At 39.2% G+C, this 20,359-nt stretch overlaps 1 protein-coding gene across 1 annotated transcript in view; it reads right to left on the reverse strand.

Moving 5' to 3' along the window:
* The window catches only part of CHM (CHM Rab escort protein), a 74,731-nt gene that overhangs the window by 48,321 nt on the left and 6,051 nt on the right, over positions 1-20,359 (reverse strand). Inside the window, exons 2-4 of the mRNA XM_075435667.1 lie at positions 11,418-11,484; positions 2,301-2,373; positions 988-1,112 (exon numbers count right to left, since the gene is read on the reverse strand). Of these exons, the coding sequence (XP_075291782.1) occupies positions 988-1,112; positions 2,301-2,373; positions 11,418-11,484 (265 nt within the window). The remainder of the gene's footprint in view (positions 1-987; positions 1,113-2,300; positions 2,374-11,417; positions 11,485-20,359) is intronic.

Genomic DNA, 20,359 nt, shown 5'->3' on the forward strand with positions numbered 1-20,359 from the left:
ATTGAGGCCCATACAATGTCCATTCATTATTAGTATGTTTATGCACTACTCAGCATTACTGCTTCACAAGGTCACTTTTAGATGTTCCTTGATTTTCAATACTATGACATCATGAAAAGCTCACCTTCTGCATGACTCACATGTAACAAAGTACCATATTTCCACCTAAAAATCTAAACAAAAAATGAACTTTGTATTCTTAACTTCTGCTAATACAGACATACTTCTACAAATACTTAATGAAAAGATATTTACTGCATACTCAGTCCTAAGAGTATGTGCTTATGCAACAAATATTCACAGAAGTAAATGTGTGTATTTCAAACTAAGCATGTATTTTTTGCACACTGTATGTAAAGTAAAAGCTCAGTGACATTACTTTAAAAATAGAAAGAAGGCAACAGCCCAAAAAGGCTAACTGGTAGTGTATTACAAGGAGCCTCTGACCACACCAATTCCTTCCAAAGCATCATAAGTAAGCTCTGTTTAATGAATAAGTTAGATCTATCATTTTGGCACAATAAAGTATTTCACAGTTACCGTACCACTGCCCATTTGCATTCCTATTCTTGTGTACTTGTTTCATTTTACACACCTTCAAGGTTTTAACTTTATACTGCGAGAATAGCAGCTTTTAGCCAAATTAAGAATGGAAAATTTAATAGATGGTAGTGCATAACTACCTACTACTAACAATGCCTACACACTCAACACTTCTGTTTTCTGTTCAGAAGTAAATTAGCAACTCAAAGTTGGCCAACAAATTGTATTGTATCCAGATAAGGTAATTTAAGAAGGAACAGTTAGCTTCAACGCAGTGCCAGTGATTTCAACAAAAGCACAGGGACATTGAGAACATTTCAGAGCTCATGGTTACTTTTTGAGACTATATGGCAGCATGGTGAAATGCTTGAGGCTGAAAGCACAATATGATTACTCACCTCTGGGCATATAAAATTATTTGTATATTTCTATATTCATACTTACTCGCCAAAGCAGAAATCTTCTACATGCTGAATAGTTTTATTGTTCTTGCTAAGAGAAATAGCTTCTTCATTCTCAAGGATCAGTTTTCTCCAGTCTTCACATTCATCAGTGATATCCGTCTTTTGCTTACAAAGAACATTATAAAATTACATTTTGTACTGTGCCAGCTGCTCTTGAGCTATAAATCTCTACAGTCCCAAATAATTTGTTGTACCACCTTATATTTAAAAGAAAAAGAATCATCTTAACTGTCTTAATGTTTTTTCTGTTCAGATTTTCTGAGTTAAAATGGTTAGAGCTGGTTACTTTATTATAGCATGCCAACATTTGCACTACATTACTAGCTCTAGTAATCTGAAAATACAGCGTTAAATGAAATACAAGTTTGATTAGAGAGTCAAAAATAACTTAGAATACAATCTACTAAAAGACAGGTTTGCCACAGCTAGGTTAGTTCCAAATTTTGCGACAAAACTCTTCGAATGGAGACTGTATGAAAAAACACAGTGATTTGTGTATTAATCTGTCCACACAGGAATCTCTAAATCATAGAACAGGACCCTGAGAATATTAAGTTCTGACACTGAGCAACTCCTCTGATTAAGCCAGACGGTAGCACTATGTAATAAATAGGCATGAGACTGAACTGAAAAAGTCCCATCTTCTACGGACCAACAGGCTTACAGTGCTTCGGTAAAGAATACGAACATCCATTTGCTGATATAGTCCAAGTGCTCAATCTCCTAAATAAATATCCTCTTCAGAAGATTTCTGGTGGACAGTCGTGAATTAGTGTATTTTTCAATGACCAAAGTTTGTCTATCAACATTAATCTTGTTGTCCTGGTTACGGGACACTTCAATGGAAGGATCCAATAACTACCTTTCTCCCAGTTAAGAAAAATCAGCTGAAAGCATAAGAGAAAAACAAAAGGGGCTGAGACATCAGAGAGTGGAAAATAATCAAACAGGAAATGGAAAAGACCAGAGTATCATTTACAGAAGATGCTGGGAACGGAGTCGAAACAATACTGTAGCTGTCTCTACATAACTTCAAGAACCCAAGAAGTCTGACTGAGCACTAGACTGTTTGGTCTCAGATAATCATATTAATAACCCAGGGATATCAGAGTCTTGGAATGCTAAGCCAGATGGGTAAGTCTTCACCATTACAGGTGGAAAGTAGAAACCTCTTTGATCTGTCAAATTACCAAAGAAAAAGAGCATTGTGATAATTTGTCTTCTAATAAGTTATGCAAACAACCCAGATTCAATGTTAAATTATGTTGAAAAAGTAATTTCAGAAATTTTTACCTGGTTTTCTTTAATCCAGGAAAGTAACCCTGAAAAACTAAAGCTGGCCCAGTTTCCACCATAGTAATTTCTCCTGCAAAGAAAAAACAACAATGAAACTTCATAGACAGATAAAACATACCTTCTTCAGGTTTAAAGAAAACTCCATCAAGTTTGAGATGCTCAAAATATTTTCCATGGCAGATCTTACAGATGCAGAATATGAAAACAGGTGTAATATTTCACAACTCTTAATGAGACGCAAAATTCCCATTTTCACTCATTTGTATGCATCTCTTACTAAACAGACTATAGTTCAAAATGAAATTATTTGGAGGGTAAAACGAATAATGCTGAGAAAAGCACACGGGATGCTGTGAGTAAAAGGAAAATACAAGTAATGCCTCAGCCAGGACTGACTCTACACCTGTAACTCCAACCTGAGCACCGCTATAGACCTCCTCACTCAGCATGGAGCCAAGCCAACAAGTCTGCCCCTTTCACCTGAGCTTTCAGCAAAGCCAGTTCAGGCTTTTTGCATCCGTAGCAAACTCCACAGTTTCAGGTTCTGGCAGGACCTAACAGCTTTGTCCCACGGGCACAGCTGTACTGCTGCTGCCCGAAGCTGGTCTGGAAGGTAACATCACTGCATCGCACGCCACTTCCGAACCAACAGTGCTTCACGAGCTGGCTACGCAAAGGAGAGTTAAGTAAACTCCAATGGGGTCCAGACAGTAGAAACCACATCTCTCTTCTCCATTCTGTCAAATAAAGGAAAGTTCGCTCTATTGTTTATCTGCTGCTTACAGAACAGATCGTGCTTACTATAGACTGTTCAGATGCTCCGGCAAAACTCTGCTTAAACTGCATATACTGTAGGTGGAGCCAAAGGAACTGATGTGTGCTGAATGATCGTACCTCCCTGAATACTTCTCAGTTTATATTTACCACCTCCTGCCTTGAAAACATTAGTTTACTACTTTTAAATCACAGACAATTAATAGTTCTGCTGCTAATCAAAGGAAGTCTCTGCTCTCCCTTTTTTAAAATTTCCAATCATTATTTCTCTAAACATCAACTGGATTAATCAGCTTTTTTTATCATGCATACCACATCTTAAATATTTAACAACTTTGACTGGAAAAATAATACAACAATCACATTTTAAAGAATCACTAGCTTTTGCAAAATAAAAAAGTCATTTCAGGAATTTAACTCTGTTTTCTGGCAGTGTACGTTGGCACTTCAGAAGCGTGAAAGGTGACAAAAATACCCTCCTCAATGGAGATATAATCTTATTACATACACTAAAAAAAAAAAATTGGGGAGGAAGATGGGGTTTGCATTTTACAAAATAATGCAAAGACTGCTGAATCAAATGAACCTCAAGTCTTTTAATAACCTCTTCCACTTTTCAATTGTAGAGATAAGGGGGATGAAAGCGAAAAACTAAATTCAGGTTTGATTCTACTGTTTAAGATGGGATAGTTTTGACAAGGCTTATCTGCCCTGACAAAGACTTCATCGGGAGTGTCAGCCCCTTCACGGCACCGGAGGGTGATGCGCTACGCTATGTTGCTTACTTAGCATATGAAGGACAGATGTCTGCTACACAACGCCTAATCGCTCCTGACTAGAAACTGACCCAAAAAAGTCTTTCAGCTACTGCCAGGCGACAGTGAGGAACATAAATAGGACATCCTGTGCACAGGCAACAAAATCCAGCGTTCACTGAATACAGGCAGCTTCCACAACAGAACCGGGTGTTTCAGGCCATGAACCGGGAGGACTGGGTCTGTACTTCGGGAGAACACATTGTCTACCCTGCAATTCGGTTACTCTTAGACAGAAGAGCTCCATCTGCAGATCTGTTACCAACCAGAAACTCCAATCATCTGTAAAATACTTACATACTTACCCCATGATGTGCATGACACGGGTGAGGCTTAACAAGTACTGCTATTTGGTATCATACAGAATGCAAAGCAATGAGGATTAAACACATTAAATGCCTGATTCCGTCAGATTTCAATCTGCAGAACAGCAACTGATAGTTGCATGCAATGATAACCTCCAGCTTTGCTTTAGCTGTCAATGGCGTGGGTTAATTTCTTGCTTCTTCTTAAGATTCCGCTGAATAAAAAGTTCAATATCCATATATTACCTGCCACTTCTGGGATTTCCAAAAACACAGCCATGAAGATTTATTTCTAAGGGAATCTGCTGCTTTAGTTGCAAGTTTCCTTGAATATGGAATACAATCTGGCTGTCAGAGCAAGCAAGGCCATCGATCACACAAATCGCAGAAAACACCTGTCTAAAATTAGGACTGGGTTTCTTGAATCCATACCAATATAAGTTCATGCATATTTAGAATATTCAAAATTAAAACATTCAGTCAGATAAATGAGTATGTTATTTTCACAGAAAGTTGCAAAGGTTTATTTGTGAGCTGTCAAACATCTTTGATGTAAACATTCCTCTGTTCATCAGGTGGATTTTCCTTTGAAACCACTTTTCTTTTTAACCACCATTGATGTGAATCAATCTTTTCAACAAAGCACTCTATAAGGCTGTTCTGAAGCTCAATCAGTTTTGAGAAGACAGTACGGCCTTTCTCAAATGGAAAATGAATCGCAGCTGTCCTTCCTTTCCTCTGGCTCCTGAGCACCTTGCCCAAGTTAGCCCTTCCCCACCTCAAATATTCATCTTCTCTTGAAGCATCAACTTACAGATTTTTCTTCCCCAGAATTTCAATTAGTTCACCCTGCATTACATGATGAATCAGGATTGCTTAATTTTCTCATCTGAAAACACTGCAAAAAGAAGGTAAACCAGACATGATTACTGACACAAAGAGCAAAGTTTTAGTAAAGATCTTGAAGAGGAATTCTGAGAAGAGCTGACTAATGGTTTTACAATTAGGAGACCTTTGTAACCACATATTTTTGTTATAATTGCCCTGAAGATGAACCAAAGAATTAGTTAAAGTAATGGTCAAGATCAAAGCCTAATTAAAGCTAAAATATTGTCCCAAAATCTCTAGGACTAAGCTCCTCCTCTTCTTGCTATATTAGCAAACTACAGAGATGGATATTCTCTCTCTTTTTGAGCATTATAATTCAATTATCTTCTAAGTAAGAACATGAAACATCTTGAAGGTGTAACAGCAGAGTTAGAAATTAATTTTTCTGCCAAGTCAGATAGGGCACAGATGTTTTCTTTCTCTACCATACATCATTTCCTGGGTGATATTTGCTCCAAACTTCTCCTGTTTTACCTAGATTTTCACATGAATTAAAATACTTCCTCTTTTGGTTCACATTTTTCAAACCTCGCATCTGTACTTCAGAGCTAACGGCAGCACTGCTAGAGCCATTTTTCTGAGGTTTTGGAAATGTAGCCCAAGCACAGCTTTACCTTTGCAAAAAGCTTGATTCTCTCTTCTCCTACATTAGTTTGCAATTTTTTTTCTCAGTTACTAACACCATTTTTTCTTCAAATACTTTGAAAGAATTAGCAAATCTGGGTCCAGAACACTGAAACTGCAAATTGTTTCCAACTAATTAACTTTCTTCGAATCCAAACCAAGAGAATATGTAACATGCCTTTTTGAAGACAGACTGCAATTTGAGAAACCGAACACTTCTGAAAGCATGAGATACACAAGTAAAACATACATAAGAACAGAGAAAGTATTGCATGGACCGGGCCTGTGAAGCAGACTGCCCTTTTCCGTGCCACGTCGTAACAGCCATGGTGTAACAGTCAAAGCTGGTGATGTCTAGGAAAAAAAGCTGCTGATGCCTCACGACTGCTCCCAAGAGCTGCCTGTATGTATCTGTCCCGCATTTGATTTTCAGAAGGAAGTCTCGAACCATCAGAGCAGCTGTCTTTTGCGAAAGAAGTTACTGCCACATTGATTTTAAGGATCTGAACACAAAACGACTGAGGTTTCAAACCCACAAAGTTTCCCGTGCTACCTATTAAGTACACAGTCACATGTATTAAAAAATTCCCATTCTGGCCTAGTAATTGTGTTTTGGAGCATGAGGAGTGGATTCCACTTCCCTGCCTTCCATGAGGAAGGGTTTAACCCAAACAGCTTTTGAGATCCTTCGGCTCACTGGAGGGGAGATGGTGGCAGTCACTTGTACCACATGACATTATATCCTGGGATATGAACATGGCCTAAGGTCATTAGCATGGACCAGTTGAGACCATGTTTTGCTCTCTAACACCTTTGCTACAAGATCAGATCCTTCCACAAAATAAAAACAACTTTTTCAATAAAGGTCTAAACACACCAGAATTAAGAATTTTTGCCTACGTTTCCTTGCCAGAAGATAAGTAATTCCTCTGTTTTTCTTGCAAGAAATGAATCTGCTTTCAGAAGCGACCTTTTGCCTCTCTGGTTGCTGTACTTACACAGCTACCTCACTTCACATAAGTTAAAGATCAAAACGAAAGCTATATGAAGACACGGGCTGCATTACTTTATGTATTTCACAAGTTCTGAAAAAAAGTGAGATGTTGTCTAGCAAGAAGCAGAACAAACTAAAAGAGTAAGTGTCGCAGGGGCAGGGGGACCGGAAGGGAGCCCAGCATGCTTCTGGTCGCTCAGGTAAAACAGAACTTTGGACACAAAGAACACTCAAGTACTCTACAGACAAAGTAAGGTCAAAAAATAAGAAAGATAACAGGTGTCCAGATGCACAACACGTGAAGAGACAGAGCAAACTGGGCACAAAAGAGGAGTGGATACCCTGCATCCTGACACTCCTCTGACTTCGAATTAAACTCTACATGGAAAGAAAAATCAGTCAGTGAGGAAGGATGTAAACAATAAAACTGTATCTACAAATGCTATATTCTAATGCTGAAAATCAAGTACAAAATGTAGCTAAACACACCTCACCTCTAACTGCCCCATCCTCAGTAACCAAACTAGTACATAACTACATAGATATATGATTATAAGAAGCAAATAAGCAAAGGACCAAAAGCAGAAAAGATGACAAGCCGTCAGAAGAAAGTCCTATGCATATGAACAATTAGTATGGGAAGTATATTCACTTCAAGTAATCAACTTTTAATCTCGATCTACCTTTCTTCAGCAACTTCAAGTTTAAACTAAGTGCTAATCTCCACATTTTAAATTGCAAATTACTTTTCTAAATCACTTAACAAATATCCTTGAAATTTCACATCAACAGCTCATTAATATCTACTGTAAATGTAGCTCTCCGAAAAGAACCACAGATTTTACGTTTATTGAGACAGATAGCTGGCACAGAGAAATAGAGCTCCTTCAATTACTATTTGGCAGAAGCTAACTTTAGTTTAAAATCCTTCTACAGGAATTTATGGCAACACTGCAGTGAAGTGACTATTTTGAATAAGATTAGCTACTGTTGATGGTGATGCTTGGACAGTGTCTATAAATCAAACTTAGAACTTAGTATTTTATAATGGGCCACTTCAAAACCATCTTCCATAATCACCTATGCAGTATATTATGATAAATGCAAACATGGTTGGAGATTAAAAGTAATACAACTATGTACACAAGGTAATGAGTGCAAGCAAACTATAAACAAAGTCTTTATCCATATACATTTTCTATACTTGTCCCTAACTTACCTCTGACATTTGTAGAGAACACAAGGTTAACCTAAGTAACACACCTGACACCAACAAGTATTTCAGCAACCCCAAATCCTATTTTCTTATATGCTGAAAAAAATGTAAACTCACGATCCTTCAAGAAGGGAACAACATATGTTGTTAAAAAGTGATATTCTGAATGTTAACAGATTTTTTGTTGATGAATTTTCAATTATACTGTTACGCCAGTAAAATGAAATTTGAAAATTCATCTAGAAATTAGTATATTAAACTAGACATTTAGTAGACAAAATTAAAATGTTTAATTCAGGTGAATCTCTGGCAAGCTTTCTAAGACTTAACTTTTCACTTAAAATTCAAATGGCATCAGGGTGGGGGTTTTCTGCTGGTTTTGGTAGGCTTTTTTTGCAAGAGTACTAAGTTAAACATGAAAAGCAGATGGCTTGAAACGCTTCCCTATTTATGGGGAAGCGGTTGTACAGTATAAACATTTCTATTTTTTTTCTCAAGATATGGATTCTAGATCATGATTCAGTGAGCACATACACCAATTAAAACGGCAACTATTGACATGAGTGAAGAACACCTTGATTAAGAACACCCTCCCCTGACCTTAGCCTGCACTAGAGTTAGAAAGTAACTCCACAGGAGAAAGGAATCAAATGTGGAAGCTTTCGTTTTCAACATAAAAACAAAAGCAAGTGTGAATGTAAATGAGCATATTTAAGTGAAAACAGTAATAAACAAAATCTGTATTCCACAATTCTAACTGCCTGCTTCTGCGAGTTTTCTGAAAGGCTCTTCATCATAGCTAAAAATAGGCATGGATAAAAGAACTCGAGTTCCAGTGGCTAACTATTATTACAGACTTTGATAGCCAATGAGCATGAAAAATTGAAAAAACGGAAGTGGTTCATTTAACAAAATCTAAGTAGTCTACCAGTAATATATGTATTAAGCTTAAAATCAAAGTGTAACTATTTTATTCATTCTGCATCTGCTTATTCTAAAATAAGGGGTTTAGTATTTTGGTTAGCAATTTAATAGCCAATTTAAGAATTACTGTACCAAAACGTCCAAAATCAACACACCCTTACACATTATGCATGAGGTCTTTATAGTAACCTCAATAAGATCTGCTTGACCTGCATCTAAGCATTCTTTTTGCCTCCACGGCAGAACACTGCTTGCATTTTCCAGTACTTCACTACTACATAGTTGCATATTTCTTTAAAATTATTACAATTTTAACAGCTGTCTTTGTCTCAACTGAATCATTTGTTACATTAAATATGAAGCATCAAGTCCTGCCTTGCTGTGGACTATCCCATTATAATGTAAAATGCTGGAATATTAGTCCACTTAAGGACTTTTTTCCTTACAGTTTCTGGGAGTTTTCCACACGTTCTGAGAGTAGCCCACAGTGCCTGAAGATTCAAAAGACGAGTTCTTAATTCAAACATCTTCCTATTGACAAAAACTACTGACTCTGAAGCGCATCCCCTGTCCTCCACCCAGCCCCAGACAGGAAGCCAGACACCTTGTGGGCAGTGTAACAGCAAACTGAGCAACTGCAAAGCGTATTTTCTGCAGCCATGTCTTGCAAATTTTGAAATCATGCACTATTTAAAATTAAATCTATGAAAAATGAATGGGTCCTTTGAAGGGCTGTAGGCAAAAGAGATTACAGAAATTTAATCCTGAATCGATGATGTTCAGAGAAAACGACCAGCAGAAAGCATATCCCTTTTAAGCTCTTGGTGCAAGGCACAAGAAAAACTGAGAACAAGTATACTGTCTCTGGGAAAAGTCTCTAAACCTAGATGCTGGACACACAGGTGCATATCACAAGAACTTTCATAGAAAGGCACATGCTCAAAAATATGACATAAAAATGAAACACTATGCCACCTCATAGATACCGGCGAACAAGTACTAACGATCGGAGCATCTCAGCTCACAGCACTCTCGCTGCTATCACCACCTCCAAACCACCTGTCACACTCTCTGCCAAAACCCAGCAGGTATCAGCTACAGGTAACGGGTTGCCTGAAACCAGTCTCCACATAGACTTTTACTGGTTATTAGAGAGTTGTGATTTTACAGTTAAACACGTAAGACTTCCCCCCCAACACACACATCAGGTCAAATTTTACCAAATTATACACTTTGGTTGCACGCACAAATATTTAGCACAGCTGAAATGCAGAAATATGTTTAACCTTAGAAAATTATTATGCATTTTAGGCTACGACATTCAGCAGCAGCAGCGCTGCTTAGGTAGTCCTTGCCTGCTGCTTGTGACCCTCTCCCAAAACCACAGTAGCCCAGCAAATTGCATAACTGCACTAACAACGGGACTGAAAAAGCAGCAAGGTGACAGGGAAAAACAAAAATTTAAATGATTGGTATAATCATACCTTGATCTCACATAATGAACTACAGCAGGCACAGTGAGGTGTCTAGCACAGAAATCTCACAAAATACATTGCATTTGTTATCTTATAGAAAAACACAGCAGTACAGTAGCCTCAAAAGCTGCTTAGACATGATCGATCGTCTCAAAAGAGTTATGAGAAAATTATTTAAAATGTTAGATGGGAGAGGGGTATTTTAAGAGTCTGTCTTGGTCACCTGAGGCTGCAGCATTTGATCTCAATCTTGCCTCAGAAACCAGAGCTCTAGACTTGGGTCATGCTACTAAATTTTGCTGAGCAGGTACACAAATAAGCCAAGGTTCAAATATCTTTAATTTTTCTAATAAACAGTGTGCATCATGGTGTACAGTTACAAAGTTTCTAAAAAAAAAAATAAATTTAACTTCGGCTAATTGGTAAAGAGAAGTAATATCAGATGTTGATCTCATGAAAGGATGCAATGAAATATGCTACTCCAAATCCTTCTATTTCCAAGTGCAACAGCAGTACTTTTTGAACGCTCTGATTTCAGTGGTGTTCTGTACTCTTCTTACAAACTAATTTACCATGGGATACAGAGAATATAGCAAACAAAGAGGACTGCTGTGTTCATCTGCCTTATCAGCCAGATTTCACTCCTCTTCCTTTTGATAACAATTAAAATGCAAAAACACTTGCCTTAACTTCTCTAGGCATTGAGAACTGATACAAATGAGATACCAGTAAAACATTTTGTCACTAAGTGATAATGGCTCCGGTAAAAATTCTCATAAAAACAGAATGGGATAATTACTGTCAGGAATGATAACGAAGGGCACTAAACCTGCAACAGTTCCTGTCTGTGTGAAAGAAGGAGCCATCAACAGCATCCTTGACCACATAAGTGATGTTCCAAATTACTCAGCTAGCATGCAAAAACTGCCTGTTCCACTGATGGAAATAACACCCCAAAAATAAGGTAGAGACAGAAGCGTAAGATTACTTGATGCCACATGAACACACACCAGAAGTCCTGAAGGGCACACTGACATAGACACAGATATATTTCTAGCCAGTTTAACTCTTATGAAGGAAAATTACTGGTGTAACTTACGAATCAACATGAAGAACTCTCTGGCCGCTCCTGGCACATGCTGCTGCAACAATAGATTCAGGCAAACCTGAAAGGACACAGGCAACTTTTAGAACTTGGTATGCTAAGCTGTATTAAAAAATGAAATAAAGTTAGAACTTGGTCAGAAGCAGGCAATTCAAACAAAAGGAAGTTTACAATGGGAATCACCGAAATTTTTAATACTCTCATGCTACTAAAATAATGAACACGATTTTGCATTCATTAACATTTTGCTAGGACACTCTGGAATGTGACACTTGTGGGGTTTTTTCGAGTAATTGTAAGGCACGTGTCGCTTGCAAACACTACTACCTCTGAGTTAAAGCTTGTTACCAGTCTCTTCTCTAGACATCTTGTTATCATAAAAAGACTGAGCACTTGCCAGCATGATACCCAGATTTTAATGGGATGATCTGTAAGTGTATCCCTCCTGATACCGACAGGTATTATCTGAGAGCATTTTTGTGTATTTTTGTTCAAAGTGTTTGACATAATGTGAAGACTGTGTAACAACCCATTAAAATGGTGGTTTTAAATTAGGAAATACACAGCAAATGTTGCATGCCCTGGTATATTGTCCAAGGATGCATCGGAAGGGGTGAGGGTATAAACCTGTTGGGATGGCACTGAACAACTGCACACGGCAGACGGAGTACTGCACGGTGCTGTCTCCTCCATATCATCTAGTGACAAACATCTCTAGTGTGAACAGGTCTCACAACTGGATTTGGGCTTTGTTTCTGATTGAACTAATTGGGTTGCTCCAGAAGAGTGCCCAGGCGCACACTCAATATCCTGCATGCAGACCAAGACCCAAGTGTAAACGGCAAAGCTACACTGACAGTGCAGGTGTACTTTCACTTCACATTTAAGGGTAGTGTTAGGGACCGAAGGAACCCGAGATGGTTGTCCTTACAGTGGTAAAGTGGTATCCCTATCAAAAGCTCCCATGTCACGCAATTACACTCTGTCAAACCACTATGTTTTCACTTTATTTAGAAAAGATATATAGTAAAAAAGAAAATAGGTAAGAAAAAAAAAAAGGCTAGTGATATTTCTTCTCTACCAGCAATACATGCTTGGAATGGCACGTGATGCCAACTGGAGGTTTAATAAACAAACTAGGCTGTTCTCTAACTTCCACTCCCACTCACCAGATTTTTGCATGCAGAGCTAGATGACCTGGATTTCTGACCAGATTCAGAAAAGAAGTACAGCTTGCTACCTAAAAGGCTGCATGCCACTAGCTTTGCTGAAACCTCTTTTTAAATGATCTGTTGGCTGTTTAAGCAGGTATTTCAGGAAAAGCAATCAAATTCTAAGTGACTGGTATTAGGAGACACTTAGGCTACATATTCAATTAAGGGATGAGATTGAACAAAGTGAAAGGAGTGTTTCACTGATCTGATTTGCAGCGCAGCGCCAGAAGCAGATGTACTGGTAGAACTGGAGAGAGACAGAACCAAAAGGGGAAAAAAAGCAGATGTCGTAGGGCACAAACTCCTTTGGCTAGCTTCGTGCCAGACGTCATCTTCATAAGAATTTCAGGCCTGCAGTTATCTATTTCTAGAGAGAAAAATACTGCCTTCATAAATGAATAAAAGGTCAGCATGTTGCCAATCTGACGATTTATTTAAAACGCATTTTCCACTTACTTAGAGTAAGGAGCTGTTAGACTGAAGTCTAACATTGGGATATTAAGTACAATTTAGCACTCACAGCAACAAAAAAGTTTAAATGATTGAGCTAGCTTTTATTAATTCTAGAACCTGAAATGCAGTCTAGAAAACACTTAGCGGGACTTAGATATGCAAGACCATAGTTCCATGAACTCCTTAAGCCAGCAAACACAAACATCACACTAAAGAGGTTGAATCTCTCTACCCTTATCTTCCTCCATTCCCGACCTGCTTCCACATGAAGTAGATGGTCAGTTTTCAGCAGACCAGTTCCATGACAGTGTTGGCAGTCCAAAAGTACAAACATTTGTATCAGCAAAAGGAAGCAAGCAGGTTTGTTGCGGAAGTGTGAGACTGACCAAAAGTACACTTCAAAAATCAGTTTAATAGCATCAAAATACAACAGTCTAGTTCAACGGAGATCCTGTATTACAAACGCTTCGGCAGACAGAGCTCATTTACAGGTTCTCGATATCAGTTGGGAGTTAATACTGCATGGTGTGAGGCTAGAACTACTCAAACAAACTTTAATCATAGAAACATAGAATCATTAATGTTCGAAAAGACCTCTAAGATCATGAAGTCCAACCGTCAACCCAACACCACCATGCCTCCTAAACCATGTCCCGAAGTGCCACATCTACACATTCTTCGAACACTTCCATGGATGGGGACTCCACCACTGTCCTGGGCAGCCTGGTCCAACGCCTGACCCTTCCCTCAGTAAAGAAATTTTTCCTAATATCGAACCTAAACCTCCTCTGATGCAACATGAGGCCATAAACAACCAACCTAGCAAAAGGCGGCGAGCGGGTAACTAGGACGACACTCTGACAAATTTAATAAAATTATAAGTCTATCACTGCACAACTACACACAAGAATGGTGGCCCAAAGTGTGCACACGTTCACTCACAACAGGGAAACTCTCACTCAAGGGTACCCAGAAGACAGGATCGCTCACCCCAAGAAGGTGCGAGTGCTCACTCATGGATATCCAGAAAAAATAATCACCCACCGAAAGGGTGAGGGCACTCAGTCCCGGGACGTTTCCATGGATGTCTCAACCCATGGGAAGAGGCCATGATCACAGGCCTGCTGCTCCCGAGAACCATCTCTCTCCGGGCGCTTCTGGTGGGGAGTCCCTTTTATAGCCTGGTCAGATCTGGCCTGTGGTCATTAATGGTCAGAAGTCCAGAAATCTTCCTCAGCGGAGGCAGGTCATTGCCTGTCAACCGAGGAGTCCCGCCTTTCTCTTTCCACCACTGGGGAAAGCTTGTGACCAGGGTCACGGTGTCCCGGCGAGGGGGACACAGTGGTCGGTGACAGGCCGGGGTGAGAAGCCCTGGTTCTTACCAGGCGGGTGCACCTGACACAAGGTTTAAGGCAGGCATGGCAAATTTTCCAGGAAAACAGCTACAACGTCCTTGCAAATCTGCTGGTTTTAACACTTACTATTTTGATAGATTAAAAAAAAAACTTAAAAAAATCCCTTTCTGAGTTGATAAAACAGAGAAAGCTGCAATAGCTTTGCACTGCATTCCACAGCAAGCAAAGACTTACCATGGATTTAGTCTCTGGAAGGAGAAAAGAGGAATTGCATCAGTTCCTGGGACACTGCTTTCACAGCCTTGAAAGGCCAACAGGTAACAGTCACTTCAAAACAGTGCGATGTGGTGTTTCACTGTGGTTTTTTTTTTAAATTTTATATTTCAGAAAGTTGCTATATTGAACCAATTTAGAAATGGAAACCCACTTTCAATGACATCAAAAGTTTTCAGCTCTTTAACACACCAGCAGGTGTTCCGATCCCTTGTTTCAGAGGCAGCACTGCAGTATATGCTGTCTGGTTACTTACAGCAGCTTGGGAAGCCTGAAGTGCTACCACAATGCCAAGATTTCAAAATCAGCACGTCTCAGCTCAGAATGTAATCTTCTGACAACACAAACCACTTGAAAAAATCTGAACATACATGTTCACCACTGAACTAAAGGCATTCCTAGCATTAAAAGCTACTACAAATATAACCTGTATGAAGTAAGACACATATGCTATTTTCTACTCAAAATGCAGATGTAATTTTTGGCAGGAGAAAGAACAAGTGACATTAAATGTGACTAAGAAAACGAGCCCAGCTAACTTTTGAGTGAAGAGAACCTAAATCAATATGTGTTGTAAAGGCCTATGAAATGCCTCTGATAAAGCCTTTAGAGCTGAATTTTTTGAAGCAGGAACTCAAAACAGAGACCCTTCTAAACAAAGAGACAAGAAAAAACACCTTCACTGCAGCACACACTTCAGGACTGTCACCAGATCCCAGATGCACACAGCCTTATTTTGTGAAAGCAACTCCACGTCCAGCTGTCCTCTGAAAGTGCTTATATATATATTTCATTTCTCTCTGTCTATAAACTATCTGGAATAGAATCTACAACTACTATTTTGTTTGCAGTTCCTGAAAAAGGTTTTCTTTCCCTCATTTGGGCACAGAGAATATTACTCTGGAAATGGAATTGAGAAAACTTGTTTCTCCTTCCTTATTGATAAAAGCCACTGAGAAAGTGTTGTAAAGCATCACCAGTGCTGCCTGGCTGACCAGGACTGGAGTTATAGCTGCTGGGGCATAACTGATTGCTTTAAGCTTGATCCAATTGATACCGTGTTGGAGGTCTGTTCTTCCATTAACCTTGGATGAAATTGTTCCCTGAATTAGCTCCCTCGCTCTTGAAAGCTGGCATCAATTTTCTTCACCAACCCTTTGCTTGTAAGATACCGTGGCCCCCCGAGTACCCACTGGCAAAAGAATGAGAAAGTGTAAGAAATGCAAGGCCTACGCATTTCAGCTTTTGGAGAGGCTCTTAGAACAACTTGATGGAGCAAGACACCATTTATTCCTACGTGACAAAATCTTGGTAAACCAAAGAAATATGACTGTGCCTTGGCACCAGTTTCTGAATTCTCCAACAGAAATCAAACCACACGGAAAATAGGTAGTCTTGTCAAATGCAAGTTACTCCTACATGTGAGCTGGACTGCATGATGGTTACTTTACAAAAGCCTTTTCCAAGAAAGGCAGCTCCGGTCAACAGACCATTATCATACAACTGCAGATAGCCCCTCTCTACCCAAGAACAAAAATAACTAACTTGGAAAAGCCTCCTTACAGAAATGGCAGAGATTTATTTAATGATAGCACATGAAGCTGAACTATCTCCTACAGGATGCCCACACGGGTATGCAAAATCACAGAATCACAGAATGGTGGGGGCTGGAAGGGACCTCTGTGGGTCACCCAGTCCAACCCCCTGCCGAAGCAGGGTCACCCAGAGCAGGCTGCACAGCACCGCGTCCAGGCGGGGCTGGAATATCTCCAGAGAAGGAGACTCCACAGCCTCCCTGGGCAGCCTGGGCCAGGGCTCCGTCACCCTCAGAGGGAAGAAGTTCCTCCTCGTGTTCAGCTGGAATTTCCCAGGCTTCAGTTTGTGCCCGTTGCCCCTTGTCCTGTCACTGGGCATCACTGAAAAGAGTCTGGCCCCGTCCTCCTGACACCCACCCTGCAGACATTTAGAGGCATTTCTAAGGTCCCCTCGCAGCCTTCTCTTCTTCAGGCTAAACAAGCCCAGCTCCCTCAGCCTTTCCTCGTAGGAGAGATGCTCCAGTCCCCTCACCATCCTCATAGCCCTCCGCTGGACTCTGTCCAGTAGCTCCTCATCTTTCTTGAACTGGGGAGCCCAGAACTGGACACAGCACTGCAGATGGGGCCTCACCAGGGCAGAGTAGAGGGGTAGGAGAACCTCCGTTGACCTGCTGGCCACACTCCCCTTCAGATTATTCAATAACAGAGAAGTAGATTATTTTTACAACTTGTTCCTATTTGGAAACAGTTTCCTATTCTGAACTTCAATTGGTCAAAAACTCTAAACTGGATTATACCCAAATTTTGCAATGTCTTCAGACCCTAGCTATAGGGGAGAACAGACTCCAAAACTTCTTGCTCACAGTTTGGTTTGAAGATAATGATTTATTACAGAATTCATGTGATTGCAGGGGAAAGATTACATCCCTAATATTGATTCTGAAGTTCCACTTATGCCTAATGAGTAAATAAAGCTAGTCATCTCTCAGCTGTTTCCCTCATGCAGGATTATTTCAACACTTCCCGTCACTCCTCCCTCTCGGGGAACAGTCAGCTTCTGGCTTGCCAGCTTACGGGATGAAGGACTTAGCGCTACAACCTGTGTCACTCACGACATTTAATGTTTTTGAACAGGCAGTTCAGTAATGGTGTGGATCCAATACCTTGGATCAAAGAACAGCAAGATCTAAATAAAAATCTACACTTCTTTTTAGTTTATTAAAAAAAAAAAATCTAAGATTGTACTGCTATCGAAATCAGTAATCAAATTACTGAATCATCAGGAAATCTGCCCTCTGGTATAATTAACAGCAACCAGTATTTTCCTACTAAGCTATTATGCATATTAGTTACTGTGAAACACAGCATATATTTTATTGCATCTGAAATCAAATGCGCTACTGCAAAAGAACATTTTCTCACATAAGGTTCCAAATACAGACAATTCTTAGATTTGCAATGGTAGCAGCAGGAAATTAAGAAGTCTGAATAGGAATTGCATGGTCCAACCACAAGAAAGCAGCAACAGATCCAGACTTCAGTACGTTATACATAAACATCTGGCAGCATTAAAGGGATTTATGGAGAGGAATAAGCAGTCCATACAATTCTTGTATCAGTTTAATACGCTGACTCAGAAGTTCTTCGTATTTGAGGCAGAATCAATTCAGAAATAGCAGTGCTTATTATCAAGAAGCATAAACTCTTTGGGTAGTTCCAGGCCCCTTCATATGCCCCCTTTAGATCACTTACACATGAAATATTTGCATTATGTTAAAACTGTCCTGCATCTCATTTCTCTTACCAGGAAAAACAAAGATAAAAAGTTCTCCTTCATGAAGGAGGACTGATGAGTACTAGCTGAAACCTGTATCACCATTCCTTAAAGCCACTGCCTTCTTTCTCCACTTACTAAGCTCTGTTTATCAGATGCAATATTAGGTAAATTAGCCTCTCTGGCCTTCTCAAGGAAACATTAATTTAGAATTTCAATGAAGTAGGACATTACATCTGCAGACAGATATAAAAATAAGTATAAAATTAGAGATTTTACTCATCAGTGATCTCTGGCTCAGTAACACCTTCTAATAGGTAGAATTTCATAGGTACTTCTTGACATCTATCCAGAAAATGATGCATTTGCACAAATCCGTGACGCTGCCTCACTGCAACACAAGTGCAAAGTCAAAGTGAACCAACTTCTAAGTCTTTCTACTACTGACCCAGAAAAAATGCTGACTACATACTTGACCTGCTGTGTTTGGACTTCTTGCATGCTCTTGGAAAGATACTGAAAAAAATGGCAAGCAGACTAAACTGTGACAAACTGGCTCTAATTAGACTAGAAAACATGGTGTGCCATGGCTCACTTCAGCATGTAGAAACTCAAGTTAGTCCTACAAACTTCTGTGTTTCTCCAGCTATCTGTATAATGCACTGGAAACTGCTGCAAGAGACACCAGGACTACAGAAACAGCGGCAGAACCAGAAGGAAGCCAGCAAGCAGACACAATCAGCACTAGGTTCATGACAACCTGACGATGAACGGCACAGTCCACTTCTGATCATACTAGGTTTCATACTAGGTTTCACTGCCTAAGCACCATATCCATTCTAGGCTTTTTGGATACATAAGAGGCAAATTAATCTCAATAAATCTTACAGATGTGGCTGCTGCAATCTGACCTTGAAGTCTACATCTGGTTGTTTCCAGCAACCTCTGACCAAAATAATCTCTATTACATTAATTTTTGGACCTTCCCTCTGAAGCAAAATCAGCTGTACTTTCATTTTCAAGAATAATGTGTTTTACAAGTAAATAAGCAAGAAATAGAGGAATTAGCTACATATTATATAGTTATCAAGATACCAATGCTACTTTCAGTTTCAACACAGCAAAATTAAAATTCGGGATAAATGCTAAGCTAGAAAGCTGTTTTCTTCAGCTTGAAAAGCCAATTGATTTTAAAAGCTTTCCAAAATAATAAAAAGTTATAATTCACCTCTGTGTAATCAAGTATTTCAGGCTCACACATTGTGTCTCTTCTGATTAGCCGCTATACACTATGCTATAGCGATGCACTGCCTCTTCAAGTGACTTTAAACGGATACATTCACTGTCCCAAGCAATTTATATACTAAACAGCTTCACATGTGTGGAAGCATTTTGGTTCCTGGGTTATTCACTGTAAACTATTTCCCAGTCATCCAGCTGATAAGCTTTTACTGAATTCACAAGATTCATGTTGAAAAGGTTTAAATGTTTAATTTGCTCCACTGTATCTACTAAATAAATTACAAGTGGCTTTTTCATAATATAAAATGTTGAAGGGAAGTATATTAAAAATGCTGGAACACAGACAATTTCAAAACAATCTTCTGGAGTCAGACAGCTGACCAACTGCAATAAATTTTCTTTGTATCTGAACTTCTAAGAAAAGAAGAGCAGTTGATTCTGGAGAAGCTCACTACACAACCTTCATGGTATGTCTGTATGTTTTTGGTATACGTAGAACTTAAATGGCATTCTATAATTTAATCACAAATGAAGTGAAAATACTTATTGTATACAATATTTTAAGTCAAAGCTACCTAATTAAACTTGATAATAGGTTTGATTCATTTTATTGTATGCTCATATTGCAGAGTAGTAACAAAAAATATTTCTGCATTACCGAATATGTAGTGGCATAGAAATGACAACTCACTAAGACAAGTAAGAAATCATAACTGGCCAAGGAAGGAGCCACACATAAAAAGCTTCTTCTCCTGTATTAGTAATTCTATACAGTTATCTGTGTACCATCAGCGGAACACGGCAATGAAAAACACCAAATCTCACAGCTGATGCAAATAAAGGTTATTTAGAAAAGGAACACAAGCAGACACTTACGCTCCAAATAAAAAATGAACGTTACTAAAAATCATTCTCAAACCAAGCAGTGTTCTCGGGGGTGGGAGGGGCGTGGAGGGGAATCAGTAAGAGAATGCACTTTCTGAATTTGGCTCGAAGTCGTAACAGCCCAGGAAAATGAACATCAAAGATATCAGAAAAACATAAATCAGATCTAGACATGAACATAACACAATTTTAGCTTATTAAACAC

Source organism: Opisthocomus hoazin, chromosome 14 (assembly GCF_030867145.1).
Source record: "Opisthocomus hoazin isolate bOpiHoa1 chromosome 14, bOpiHoa1.hap1, whole genome shotgun sequence".
In the NCBI taxonomy this organism is placed as follows: domain Eukaryota; kingdom Metazoa; phylum Chordata; class Aves; order Opisthocomiformes; family Opisthocomidae; genus Opisthocomus; species Opisthocomus hoazin.